General features: G+C 41.3%; 1 protein-coding gene across 1 annotated transcript; it reads left to right on the forward strand.

The window, feature by feature from the left end:
• Positions 1-12,089: 12,089 nt before the first annotated feature.
• Positions 12,090-12,443, forward strand: LOC105698222 (neuroligin-4, Y-linked-like; the record flags this gene model as incomplete). Its single annotated transcript, XM_023433458.1, has 1 exon — positions 12,090-12,443. A coding segment is annotated over one exon (354 nt), but the record flags the coding sequence as incomplete, so codon positions are not given.
• Positions 12,444-13,655: the final 1,212 nt, after the last annotated feature.

Consider the following 13,655-nt stretch of genomic DNA (forward strand, 5'->3'; position numbering starts at 1 on the left):
TATGCGCGAAGCAATGTGTGTGCGTGTGAACGCCACCGAGTCCTTAACGCCAAGTTCGGACATGCTAAACATGTAAGAATTAACATTTCCGTGTCTAACATTTCTTCGTGATACACGAATGATATGCGTAAATAGCAATTTCTCTCGCAGTTACTTTATTCTTCTTTAGATTTATTGACCCTATCCCGTGTTGGGAGCTGGCATGGAATTTCTAGATAGTATCCAGACCCTGACTAGGATATCCAGGCTAGGAACTCCTACCCATAACCAAGCTAGGCCCTAGATAGGACTTGATCATGTATCCAAGATAGTTTTTCTTGGTTAACGCGTCGCTAGGATCTAACCAATATTTAAGCTGGCATCAAAGACAATTTTATCGAGGCTTTCCATAACAGCGCCAGGCTGAGACCTATTTCGGATTTAATTGTATATTCAACGTACTTGTGTCCGGGTCTTCCCTGTTAATCCTTTCATTACGGCAGTCTGCTCCGTCAGACAAGTACCACTTAACACGTTAAGGACCGCTAAGAAATTTATAAGACAAACGCCCAGGACGCATGTTTTTGGGCAAGCTTGCATGATACTAGAATCCTAAATACATTTTTATTTATGAAGCAATTTTTGTGAAACTTTCAGAAATTGTAAAATAGGATGTATTTTAGGCAATTATTAAACAAAAAATTGGTTTTTAATAATTATCATAAAATTTCATTTAAAAATCAATTTTACCAAAGTTTCTAGTACTTTTTTAAAGTATGATATTGCGTGAAACATTTTTCTCTATGAAGAGGAACCATACAAAATTTACATATATATCTTGATTCGCTTCCTTTTCCATGAGCGGCACAAACTTTACAGGCTCTCATAGGAAATTCCTTTTTCCAATCGCTGAAATGCACGTAGGTTGATGCTGTTTGAACATCCGATAAATTATCGTCAAAAACTTCCGAAAGTATTTCAGCTTTGATCGTTTCCTTCTCTTTTCTGAAGGAGGCTATTTCTAAAAGCGCGAGGAACTTGAAGACAAAGACTATTCGAATCACCGAAATGCAATGCAACATGTCGAATTTTCTCTGAGACTAAGCTGTTTTTATTTCGGATTCGTGCATTTATACAGTCTTTCATAGTCTAATCTGTACGGTTTCCATCAATGGGATTGATCTCTTCGGTGTGGATGAGACGAAAACGGTTAATACATTGACTATTGATGTAAACACTTAAATGGACAAAGTAGATACAATCTATCGAAGCGGTTAATACATTGACTATTGATGTAAACACTTAAATGGACAAAGTAGATACAATCTATCGAAGTAATTGACATATAAAGACAATGTGTAGAAAGCACGGGTTTGTCTCCTGATCCGTCTGTAACGGATGGGGCGCGCAGCACGAGAAAACTCGTGAGTGGTCCTTAAGGGCGCTCATCACTCCAGCGATTATGCAAGGCCTCACGGGGACAACGATTCCGAACGTATTTCTAAACCGATCGAATTCAACGAGTGCTCGTATTAAAGATAAAATTTTGACCTGTGTTTATATGGGAACGATTTTCGATAAGTGATCATTTTCATTTAAAAAAGTGCACTGACATAATTTCAATGCTCTTATAACCAGGAAGGAGTTGCTTTATCAAAAATCGCTCCCATATAAACGCACGTTAACGTTTTACTTTTAAAACGAGCACTTGTTGAACTCGATCGATTGAGAAATACGCTCAAAATCATTGTCCCCGTGGACCACCTTTTTCATGATTTTCGGGTTCCTTGCGAATTTGGAGTCTCTTTGGCAGCCGTTGCTGAATCTAGGCGTGTGCATGCATCCGTGTGTTACACACACTTCGGCGCCTAGTCTAGCGCCATCTAGCCGTTGCGTGAGTCCTATACCTCTAAGGCACGCACACATTTTTCGACCGTTGCTAAACACCGCCCATGGCCCCTCGCGTCTCCGTCATTCGAGCGTAAAAGTAGGTTTTCCTTACCTCCCACCGAATTCGACGCTAATGCCATCTAATGGTGGGAATCTTCGTTCCCACTTTGATGATCAACGCCGTTAAATCTCCCAAACAGCGAAGTCGTACTTTCGTCCTTGAGGAAGTTTCACTTAATAAATATGAATAATCATGTCAAAACAACCAGTACCTAACAAGTAAGGGAATTTCTTGAAAGTTTTATTAACAGTAATTAACGATATTGAATCATTCTTTTTAACTTAGTTTTACTTCTAATACACAGAACGGCCACTGTTACGTCCCACGTAACGCTCCCTGCACGTGCATCGGTCCGCGTATCAAACTAGCCGGGGAGGCCCAGGATTTTTCTTGTTCAAAGAAATAGACTCATCGAGTCTAAAATTCGTTCTTTTCAATCCAGACAACCGAGGGCCCCCCATCTTAGTTCTTGCGAGAGGCTATCACCACGCTACCTAAATAGTATATAAGTCGAAAGGGGTCCCGAAGACCTCGAGCCTAGCTGCTCCTCGTAATATTCAAAATATTTAAGAAAAGGGGACCCCGCGAAGCAGATACCACCCCTGCACTGGGGAGCTCGTGAGTCCCGGCAGAACGGCGACATTAGCAATCTATTCCCAGAAAAGTAAACATTAACTTCCGTCTCCCGAGGACACTTCTCCCAAATTCTTCGCTCCGAACTTCTCTTCCTAAAAAACGTATTTTTCAACCCCTTCCTCCAATAAGAGATTTTTTTCTAACCCTACTCCTTTCCCTAAAACATGGTTTTAACTCTTTTCTCCAATGGGAGATTCTTTCTAAACCCCACCATCGGGGATTTAAGCCATTTTCATGCCCCACTGCCGGAATTTCGAGACTCAAGCGTCGAGGGTGGAAATCGTATAAAAGCTAGTGTTTAAGCAGCAAGCGATCATTCATTAGAAGTTATAAGATGAGGCAATAAGGTTATAGATCCTTTTTTCAAATTCTCACTCGAAGTTACTCTCGAAGACATATTCGAAGACTCTCTCAAAACTCGAAACACTCGAAGCACTCGAGACACTCGAACGAACTCGAACTTACTCGAAACTCGAATCTCGATCTCACACTCGAACTTACAATCCGAACTTACGAATTGGACTCGTAGACTCACTCTCGTGCGAACTAATCCCTGAAGCAAGTTCCTACGTCAGAAATTCTGTTCGAGGAGCAAACGTCGCTTCAAGGAAGAAACTAAGGTATTTAGAAATACACACACACACACATACATACTCACGCACACATTTGTATATCCTCACGTTTATCTTTTATACAATAAACCTAATGAAAATGAAACTCCATTTCTCTCCTTCCTTTAAACCAATATCGATAGGTTCGCATAGAATTCGCTGAGAGGCCCACAAGATTTCTATTTCCCATTTTTCCTTTCCTTCCTTTTCTTTAATCGTAAACGAAGGCGCGAAGCCTTTGTGCGGCTTCCCTTCCTCTCACGAAATTCCTTTCCTTTTCCTTTTCTTTAATCGTGAAGGAAGGCGTGAAGCCTTTGTGCGGCTTCCCTTTCTTTCACGAAATTCCTTTCCTTTTCCTTTTCTTTAATCGTGAAGGAAGGCGCGGAGCCTTTGTGCGGCTTCTCTTCCTCTCACGGAATTCCAAAATCCTTTTATCCTTTCCCAGACGTAACACCACGCATCGATTTTTCCTTTGAAAGAAATTGAACAACAAAATAATCTTTTTCTTGGGTGTTTGATAACGGGCTAATATGAAGAATTAAATGATTAAATGAATAGAGTTATACAAACATCCGACTGGAGAATCTTTTAATGTTAGTATTTAATATTAAAAAATAGATTACTTACTGAATTGTTGATACCAAGATAGAAAGCCGGGTTAAATTGTTTAGAATTTCAGGTTTGACCCGCTTCTGCCAGTTTTCCACTGCGTTCAGAGAAAATAAGGAATTGCCTACGTATTTCAATGTGTACCCACGGTATCATTGCGTTTGATGAAACTAGTTACAGGTGAAATCGATGGTTTTTGTCGATACAGAGGTTAAATATTGATTAGGTATATATCTCACAAAAAGTTGCGGCTCGCTCAAAAGCTTACGGAGTGGTTTCATGGGCACTTGAAAAAGTATGGAATCCAGTGTTTCCGGCGCATTGAATAGCGGAACTGCACTAATGGAGTTGTCCAAGAAGTACTTCATATCTGGCCTGAATTCGGAATTATACCGCAAGTTGTTCCTCTTGGACCGCTCTGAAAATTCTGGCCCTCTTTTTGCCAAACGAGCAATTCGGCGTAACGTGGTCGTAATAATGAATGTGTGCCCTCAGATGCTTATTTTCTCAAAATGATTTCGCTCCGTAATTATTGGACTTCAGAAAGACATCAAGAAAGATCAGGAAACATTATTTATCGAATGTTAAAAACGCAAACGTCTCCCTTATCAAGTAACTCAGTAGAGTTTCGCGCCAAATACATTTGAAAGCATGAACGAACGGCACCGAATACTTAACGCCAAAGTTCGGCACATCAATTCGATAAATATTCATTTCTCAATTAAGAGAACTTATCATTGACCAGTGTTTGGCATAATCAAAGTACGTCCCGTTTTGTAGAGCCGGTATTTTTTTCTAATTTTTTCTAGTTTTTTAGAGCCATCCGCTATACGCTATACCAATCTGAAAATATTGAAGGTTACGTTTGGCTCATTTAACGTGTTCATCGTCGTCTTCTGCCCGTATTCCTTTCAAGTTCCACAGTGTTGCCGCAAGTGGCGCTATGGTAGTCTGGTCATAAAGCTGCGGTCCCAGCGCTGATCTATATACTAACTAGATAGTTGATACCTATTTGTTCTATACGGAGAGAGCTTCCACGAATTCAAGGCACACCAACGCCACTATACATGGACGGCGATACTAAATAAGTAAAGTGTGCGCATGCGCAACAGTTTTGAACCGTCAATCTGTCAATGGTGGCAATAATTTTCGTTTCATTTAATTTTTTATTTTTTTTTTGGTTAGATGAAATATAAAATTGTCTTGATTTTTACACCCTTGTGATATTAAGAGATAATATAAGTTTTGGAATAGAAATGCATGTATTACGTGCGACGAAATAAGCTAAACCACTTAGCAATATATCTAGTTGGAGTTTTCAAATGAATAAGAGGGCAGTCATGTTTGGCAAAAATAGTTGCTTACCAGTTTCCACGAAGAAAAAGCTATTTTAACTATTTTCAAATTTAAAGAAAGAAACAAGTATGCATTTGGAGATCTTTTTCACACTTAATCTGTTTTTTTCTAGAAGATTGAAGGACACCGCTACGGTGCACTGCCTATCGTCGACCACTTGCGGGTCAACTGATAGCAAAAATATTTCAATGCCATCTGTGCGAAGTAAAATATTTAAATTTCCTTTTGCAATTGTAAAAATGGTTCAATTCGTTTTTCCTTTATAAAAAAATGGAAACCAACTATTTTCGTCAAATACGAGAGTACATTCATCCCTTCAAGAACCTAACAATATATCAGATACGTTGCCAATCGTTATAGTATATTTTGCCTTGCATAATGCACGTACATCTATTCAAAAATTTATGTTTTCCCCCAAAATCGTATGTCTGTAAAAATGTACATCATTTTATATTTAATCTAACCAAATAATAAAAATTAAAATTTAGACGTAACCAAATAAAGAAAAATTACAAACTCAATTTGAAATAACATTTTATTTGACGAGCACTAGAAGTATACTCATAGGACTTATCCTCAGTATTTTAGTAGTTTTAGTACTATTCCTATCCTTGTTGAAAAAGGAGTCGAGAACTCCTATATTATTTTTTTCCTACAGTGTATTAATTTCCTGTAATGACTACATCAAGCCCAGCCAATCAATCGCGTTCCTGAACGGAACGCCTAGCGGATAGGATCCCGGTAGGGCTGTGTTTGCGGCGTAACAGCCTTACAGGCGTCCTCTCCGCTATGCCTTCCTTTCGGGAACGCGACTGATTGGCTGTGCTTCAATTAGTGATAACAGGAAATTTATACACTGTAGGAAAAAATGGTACACGACTTTTCGACTCCTTTTTCAACAAGGATAGCGCTGTATAAACCGTGACTACGAGTTCTGTTAAACCCTGTATATGTGTTCCTTGGTTGTACATGGTCCGTATCTTATTTATTTTAACCATTCGTAGTACATTGTTATAGCGTTTTGCACTACCGATTGTTAGCGCAAGAGAACGCGAACGAGAATTTCGGGGTGGGTGCGAAGCGTGAATAGGCGATAACAAATAGTTTATTAATTAACACTAGCGATACCCGATAACAAATACTTACGCGGCAAGGTGATCATGAAATTATAAGATTATTTGCGGATGAAATAACGAGGCGGTGAGGTTACGATGTCTTGAATGGCGGTCGCAAGCGCGCGTAATCTGCGCGATTATCTTGAACGAGGAGACTTCAAACGGTCAGCTCAGCGAGGAGCTTTAGAAGCGGTGGAATTTCGTTGTGCCGCGGACGCGGAAGGTCGCGCAGGAAATCGAAAGACGCGATAGTGCCGGAACGATGATGGTCGCACGGCTAGTTGCGGATGTTCGAAAGAAAGTTCGAATGTGGGTTGCACTGGATGTGAAAGCCGAGTTTAGGGGACTCGTCAATTCTCGACGAAATCTCGCGTCAGGTCGGTAATACGATTTCGAGCACATGACTTTGATCCGTAACAAAGAAAATCTATTAAAGGTAACAGTCAATTCAGATTACAATTTTCTAATGTGAAACTATTAAAAGCGGCGGTCGCAAAGTACGATTTAGTGGGTGACTATTTGGAGTCGCGGTGAGACTTAATTGTCTCTGAGAGCAGGAGACGTCCGTTTCTCGCGGTAGATGATTTTATTCTCAAGATGTCCAGAGGAACTTTGGTCCAGAGCGCTTTCGGATGCTCTCCTCTAGGGCGGAGTTTTTTACAGAGCGTTTGCTGATACGCACAGAGAAATCAAAGTGGGATTGATAATCGAAGGCGATTGGTTAGTCAGTACCGAGAAAGGTAACAGTTAATGTTGTTTAAGGAGACTTAGGTGGACAATGTAAAAATGGGCTACAGGACCAGGGGTTCTTAGAAAGAAACGAATCAAGGGCTAAAGGACCGCGGTGGTAGATAAGAGAGCGAAGCGCGAGAGTTACTGTTTAGAAATCAGTTTAAGTTATGAGTATGAGTACGTGACGGAATCAATGATGCTATATGACATGGAGAGACACGAGGGAAATAAACGGAACTGGAACTAAAGAAGAATAGAACACCCAGATCGCTGCAGAGAGTATTAAAAATCAGAAATTAGCGTTATAATTACTAGATTATGGATTAGTCCTAACACGGCTGTTGTTACGTCCCACGTAACGCTCCCTGCATGTGCATTCGTAATAAGTAAATATATATATATATAAAATCCTGCACGTGCATCGGCTCGCGCATCGGACTGAGACCGGGAGGCCCATGTCGCTTAAGAAAATAGTAAACCTGTCATTTTTTGTTTAGACTCAAGCAATTCGGGGCCACCCTGTTTCGGTCCCGCGACCCGCCGACCCTGGGAAATAGCGAGTAAGACAGCGGGGTCCCTACTTGAAGACTCATAAAATCTAGGATAGGGAACAGGGACCCCCGCGATAACCGACACCACCCCTGCACGTGCGAGGCCATAAATTCGGCTCAAGTTTTAAACATTTACTCTTCCAAAAAAAAGGGGTAACGTCAAACTCCCTCTCCTAGCAACATTTTTTCCTAAATTTCCCCACTCCAAGCCAATTCCTCCAACCAAAGGTCCCAAAATCCCACTCATCCCCCGAAATCCTGATTTTCCAATTCCTCTTCCAATTAGAGCCTTCCAAATCCCACTCTTATACATTTTGCCCATTTAACAATTTTTCCAACTCCCACCACTCCAAATTCCTCCAATAGGAATTTGACTTTTACCCTTACCCAGATTTTGGGGCCTCAAACGTCGGGGGTGGAAAACATATAAAACTAGCGTTCAAGCTGCGAGGACAAGATTATTTTTCCAATCCAAAAAGCGACCAGAATCTCTTTTTCGACTACACGCTTTACTGAACCTCGGTTCTCACTTAGTCCATTCGCGACCGTTTATTCGAGGATCCAGCTCCAAGGGAATATTATAAGGTATTTAGAAACACTCACAAACACACACACACACACACACGAACTATACACATGTAAACCCATTTCCCCTTTCTTTAATAAACCTTGTTAAATGAAATTCTTTTCTTTTTTTTTTTCCTTCCTTTCGAACCAATACGGATAAGTCCGCGTAGGACTCGCTGAGGGGACCCATAAATTTCTATCTCTCACCGATTCCCATTTCCCAGGTTAAATTCTTCCTTTTTCCTAAATCGTGCAGGAGGATACGGAGCCTTTGTGCGGCTTCGCTTCCTCACGAATTTCCTTCTTTCTTTCCCCTAATCGTGAAGGANGACACGAAGCCTTTGTGCGGCTTCGCTTCCTCACGAATTTCCCCTTCCTCACGATCCCAGACGTAACACTGTTCAGTCGAATTTGATTTTTGGAGAGACAACCTAAACGAAGTGTGACCCGGAGAGAGTTTCCGGAGGGTGGAGTTTTGGCAAGGACTTCGAGTCTTTGGAAGTCGATCTCGATGGGGGAAGATAAAAAAAAAACGATAGGTCGATGAGGTAAACGAAATTCATTTTGCTATGCAGCCGATTGGTTAAGGAGAAGCGAGGAAAGGGAAGTTAATAGAGTTGAAGAGGCGTGAATGGGGACTGCAAATTAGGATGTCGAACGAGGACTTCTGAGTAGAACTGGGAAAAGGACTAAGGGACGATGGAGACAAATTGCCCTTACTTAGAACGGACCGAACTTCAGAAACTTAAGCTGAAGTGGTAAAGATATAAACTGTCCTGCTCGGAACGTTAGAGACGAGTTTGCAACTGAAGCGAGCCAAACATCACATGAGCGAATCAAAGGCGATGGAAATGAATACTTGAAGAAAGGATCTTCAAAACTGAAAGAAAGGGACCGGCGCATTGACCACGGGGGGTTAATGGCAGTCGTCGACTCTTAATAGAGCGGTTAGGTTGCAAGGACTGCGCAAAGGGTCGCGGAATACGAGCTCAGGTACCCTCGACCCGTTAGTGGAGAATAGATTTAATTTGTTTTTAGGATAAACTAACGCTCTAGTCGCGAGGATGTCAAATCGGCCATAGCACACATTCTGCTATACATGTATACTTCGTCTCGGTTTCAGTACTTACTTGAATTCCAACTCCTTTGCTGAGGGCCTGGTACTATTATTCACTCCACCTGTTACAAATAAATCTTCCAAAGAATCGATGTTGCAAAACCTAACCCTTTACCTTCATAAGAAATGTAATACTTATCTAATGATTTTAAAGATGAAACTAAGGCTTTTTTCCTTCTCACTTTCTTCTGAAAACATGTTCGTGTCCCAGATTTTGTTTGCAATGAATATTGCATTTACTTGCCCGGGACGAAACACAACAAACAGGCCACACACCATCACCCCACACCTAAGCCCAAAGTGGTGACCCCGACGTGATTGAACACGCACACGCACAAAAACCTTCTACCTTTCGTCCTATTCCAGACTTCTAGCGACGACTCGCCTCTCTCCCGCTCTCTGGCAACTAGCCTCGTACGCACGCGCGTGCGCTTCCTAGCCTCGTACGCATCGGCGCAACCAGCCACGTACACACACACACACACACACACTGTACGCAACGGCGCAACCAGGCCACGTACTCGCACGGCTCACATTGTACGTGGCTGATTATTATCGTACAACGGCGCACTCTAGCCTCGTACACGGCACGCACTTTTCAACCGCCAGCAGACCTCATATATCGTTGTCACTGGCGGGGGAGTACTGTGGCGGTCATAGCATATATATATTAGAAGTTCTTCCTTCGACACAGGCCTTCGATAGCCCAGCGGTTACACTCACCGCTCATACCATGTAGTCTCTCGGGTTCAAATCCCGCTCAGGAGAGATTTTTCGGTGTCTAAGGCAGGGTCTGCCTGATAGCCTTACTGACGAGTCCACACACAGGCAGACCCGGGACGAAACACAACAAACCGGGCTACACACCATCACCCTACAACACCTAAGCCCAAAGTCTCATAAAACAGGGAGTAACAGCAGCAATCAATGACGGGTAAATTTTTAAAAATTTCTGATTTTTTGGGTTGATTGAAAGTTCATTCCTTTATCTGTAGCAATAAAGAAATGATATTCCAATATCTCCCACTCCTGAAATCTCAATCCTTACTGTATAGAATTCTGTAACATCTCGCTGGAACTCAACGCGCAGGGCGAGCTTCTTGCATCACTCGACGCTACAATTTTCTCGCTCAAAAATGTGTTTGGCTCGAAACTAAATCGAGTTTCCGTACAGTAATTATAAAAAAATCAAGATGAAATTTTAGATATCGCCTAGATTCGTGGTTTTGGATGCTTTAAATGACTGCAAAGTGCCACCCTGTGTCATCTGTTATTTCAGTGGCAACTAAATTTTCTCTACGAGACCTCGTGTTACCATCGTTTTAGCACAGAAACGCATAACACACTTTTTTTGCCTTTATTCCGTCCAGATGAAAAATGTCTCGATTACCAGAGTGTTCTAAATTGTTGTATAATTGTCTTAACATTTTCGTTTCTCATATCAGAGCCTTCAATAACTGGATATTGATCGAAATATGAGAGCTCGTCGCCATCTTGTTGTTAGTTCTGGTCTAGGCTGTCGAAAATTTGTTTACTAAAATTCAAATTTTGAAAGTGTCAGGATAATTCTTAGGCGTTCACGAGTTATGTGTCAAAATTTCGAACAGTTCAGTACAATACCCTTAGATAAGTGTTTTACTTAAATCGACTTATTTAAAGGGGTTTCATTTCACTTTAAATGCGACAGTTCATTTCGTTCGTAGATTAATAAACTGTAAAACAATTTTCGATCCCGAAGACCTGATAATGGTGATCTGAAACTGGCCTTTGAATCGTCAAAATTACAAAAAATTTTATTCAGGACTGGATGCACCAAATCATTTGAAACTTTGGCATGTAACTATGTAGGTCCTAATAAAGATCTTGAAACTTATAAAATTTCATTTTTCGATAAAAATGTATTTACTTACTCCAGACTAGAACCAAGAACACATTTTTTTATTGTTTCGCCGATCGAAGAATTGATACCGGATACTTGCGGGACGTAGGCGTAACAATGTAAAATACTATAGTAATCGATCATTACAGATTCATGCGGGAAATATCGAGAGAAGTTCTATAAAGATGTGCTGGACAATTTTCGGATACTCCGTGATCAGCACGTGCTCTCTAAGTACTCTCTAAGAGCAAAAATTTAGTTGCTGCTAAATGTGGTAGATGGTGCCATTGGTCATTTAGGGTATCAAAACTTATAGACCCAGGGGATTTCTTAAATTTTTCATCGATCTCTTTGTAACCAGTCTACTTCCCTGACATATAGAATATTTTATTTCGTCTCATTTCTAATGTCGCGTGTAATTGGCGTCAACATAAATATAAATGTCGGTAACATGGCGCACCAAGTTATGTTACCACTCAAGTATTCAAAGTCACATTACTGTCGAAAAAGATATAGATGAATTTTATTTTGTCGCCGTCAATTAAATTTCTTTGAGCCTTTAATTTTATCTTTAGGTTAGCACTTTCTCAGTAAATCTATGCAAGGAACGACATTTCCTGTTCAGTTTGGCGCGACAGGCAAAACTTCGCAGATAGTGACTATGAATGATTCGCACCTTATACAGTGCTCATAAAGCTTCGTATTTATATGCGCTTTTATATGTATTTGGCACGAAACTGTACCTAGTTTCTTGATATAATTCCAACCGAAGACACTAATACTGGCCGTAACAGGCGGTACTGATATGAACAGATAATTCAAAAACGCTGATACGGATTAAAATTTTTCATTGGTATCACAAGATTATATGGATTTATCTGCTTTCGTTACATTCCTTGAGATTGTTTTTTTTTTTCCAAAGTGTGTGGTTCTCGATCTTTCTAAAGTGTTTGCCGAGATATGCAAGAAACCTCTTTGTGTTTCAGGTATGACGGAAAGCATGAGGAAACATCCGGTTCTTCTTTACGTCCATGGAGAGAGTTACGACTGGGGTAGCGGAAACCCCTACGACGGTAGCGTGCTGGCCAGCTACACGGACCAAGTGATAGTTACGATGAACTATCGGCTGGGTGTTCTTGGATTTCTCAATGCCAACATTGCGCCGCACTTGAAAGCGAGGGTCGCAAATTATGGGCTTATGGACCAGATCGCCGCCCTTCATTGGGTCCAGCAAAACATTGCGCTTTTTGGTGGGGATCCTGGAAACGTAACCCTCATGGGGCAGGGTACAGGTGCAGCTTGCGTCAACTTTCTCGCCATCAGCCCGACAGTCATGCATGGTGAGTATATGTTGCAACAATTCTTACCTTCGAGCGATATTACCAGAAATCAACTAATTTCACACCATAATCAACATGGATTATAGTTCCATTTCAACTACACAAGGCAAGAAATAGCAGGAACTTTTTTCCGAGATTGTTGCATGTCTGCGATGCAGATATATCTATGACTCTGATAAGTAGGATCGTTTCCACGTTATAATGGTCTGTACTTGATCCGAGCTCTTGCACTGGGTGAGATTTGAGTTTATTTATTTAAACTCGACTTGAGAATCCTATTCCAGTCGCGACGATTGACTGGTGTAAGGCTTGGCGGAGGTTATGGTAATTGGAATCTGCTGCAATACAGAGCCGATAGGAAGTTGATAGAATTTGGTGGAAGGATGTGAGCTACAAGGAGGTGGGACGGCGGCCGTGACAGGCCCACTGGTTTTTAGTTCCTGAAAATAATCAAATAAAAGGGCATACATTCGCTTCGGGGTGTTTAGCCCTACCTCGGTTCGTGGGCGGCAATACCTGGTTCTCCGAGAGTATGAACGGATCCCGTCACGAACGGCAGGTGATTTTCTCCGTCCGCGGGTTCAGCAGAATCCAAGTGCAGTTTGAGTTCCAGTGACTTATTGATTCGAAGTTCACGATTGACGTCTTTCCCATTAGAAATTCACAATCTAAGTGCAGTTCGCGATACTTCGCGCTTTCGGTCGGCGGTCCCCTTTCCCAGGGCTCCCTACTTACTCGCAAATATCGCTGCGCATGCCCGAATTTCGCCGAACTAATGGTCGCGGTACACTGGCGCACGGTCACTGTTAGACCCGTTACAATGTTTTGACGTTTGTACACAGTGGGAATAGTTTTTCTTACTAATAGTAGGCGGAAAATCCAGCGTAATTACATGTGGTATCTAAGATCATTGTGTGATTCGTCCGTTGTCGGCATTCAGGGTGATTCTTGGTGGATTGTGTTCATAACGTTGTAACACAAAGTGGCAAGAAGAGTGACGTTAAGGTTGACATTGCAATATTTCCTACCCAACAGGCATAAAACGATCGCTAAATTTATGCTCGAACATCTACGTTCACAAATGACTGATTTTTTTAAATAGAAAATACACTTAACTCTCATTATTTTTGCAAATGTTTCCAAAGTTTCAATGTTTGTAGTAATTTCGTTATATGAATAGTTTAAATTTATGATTTTTACAAAACGGCCTTT

This window comes from Orussus abietinus, unplaced genomic scaffold, assembly GCF_000612105.2.
Source record: "Orussus abietinus isolate OABI.00-Male unplaced genomic scaffold, Oabi_2.0 scaffold762, whole genome shotgun sequence".
In the NCBI taxonomy this organism is placed as follows: Eukaryota; Metazoa; Arthropoda; class Insecta; order Hymenoptera; family Orussidae; genus Orussus; species Orussus abietinus.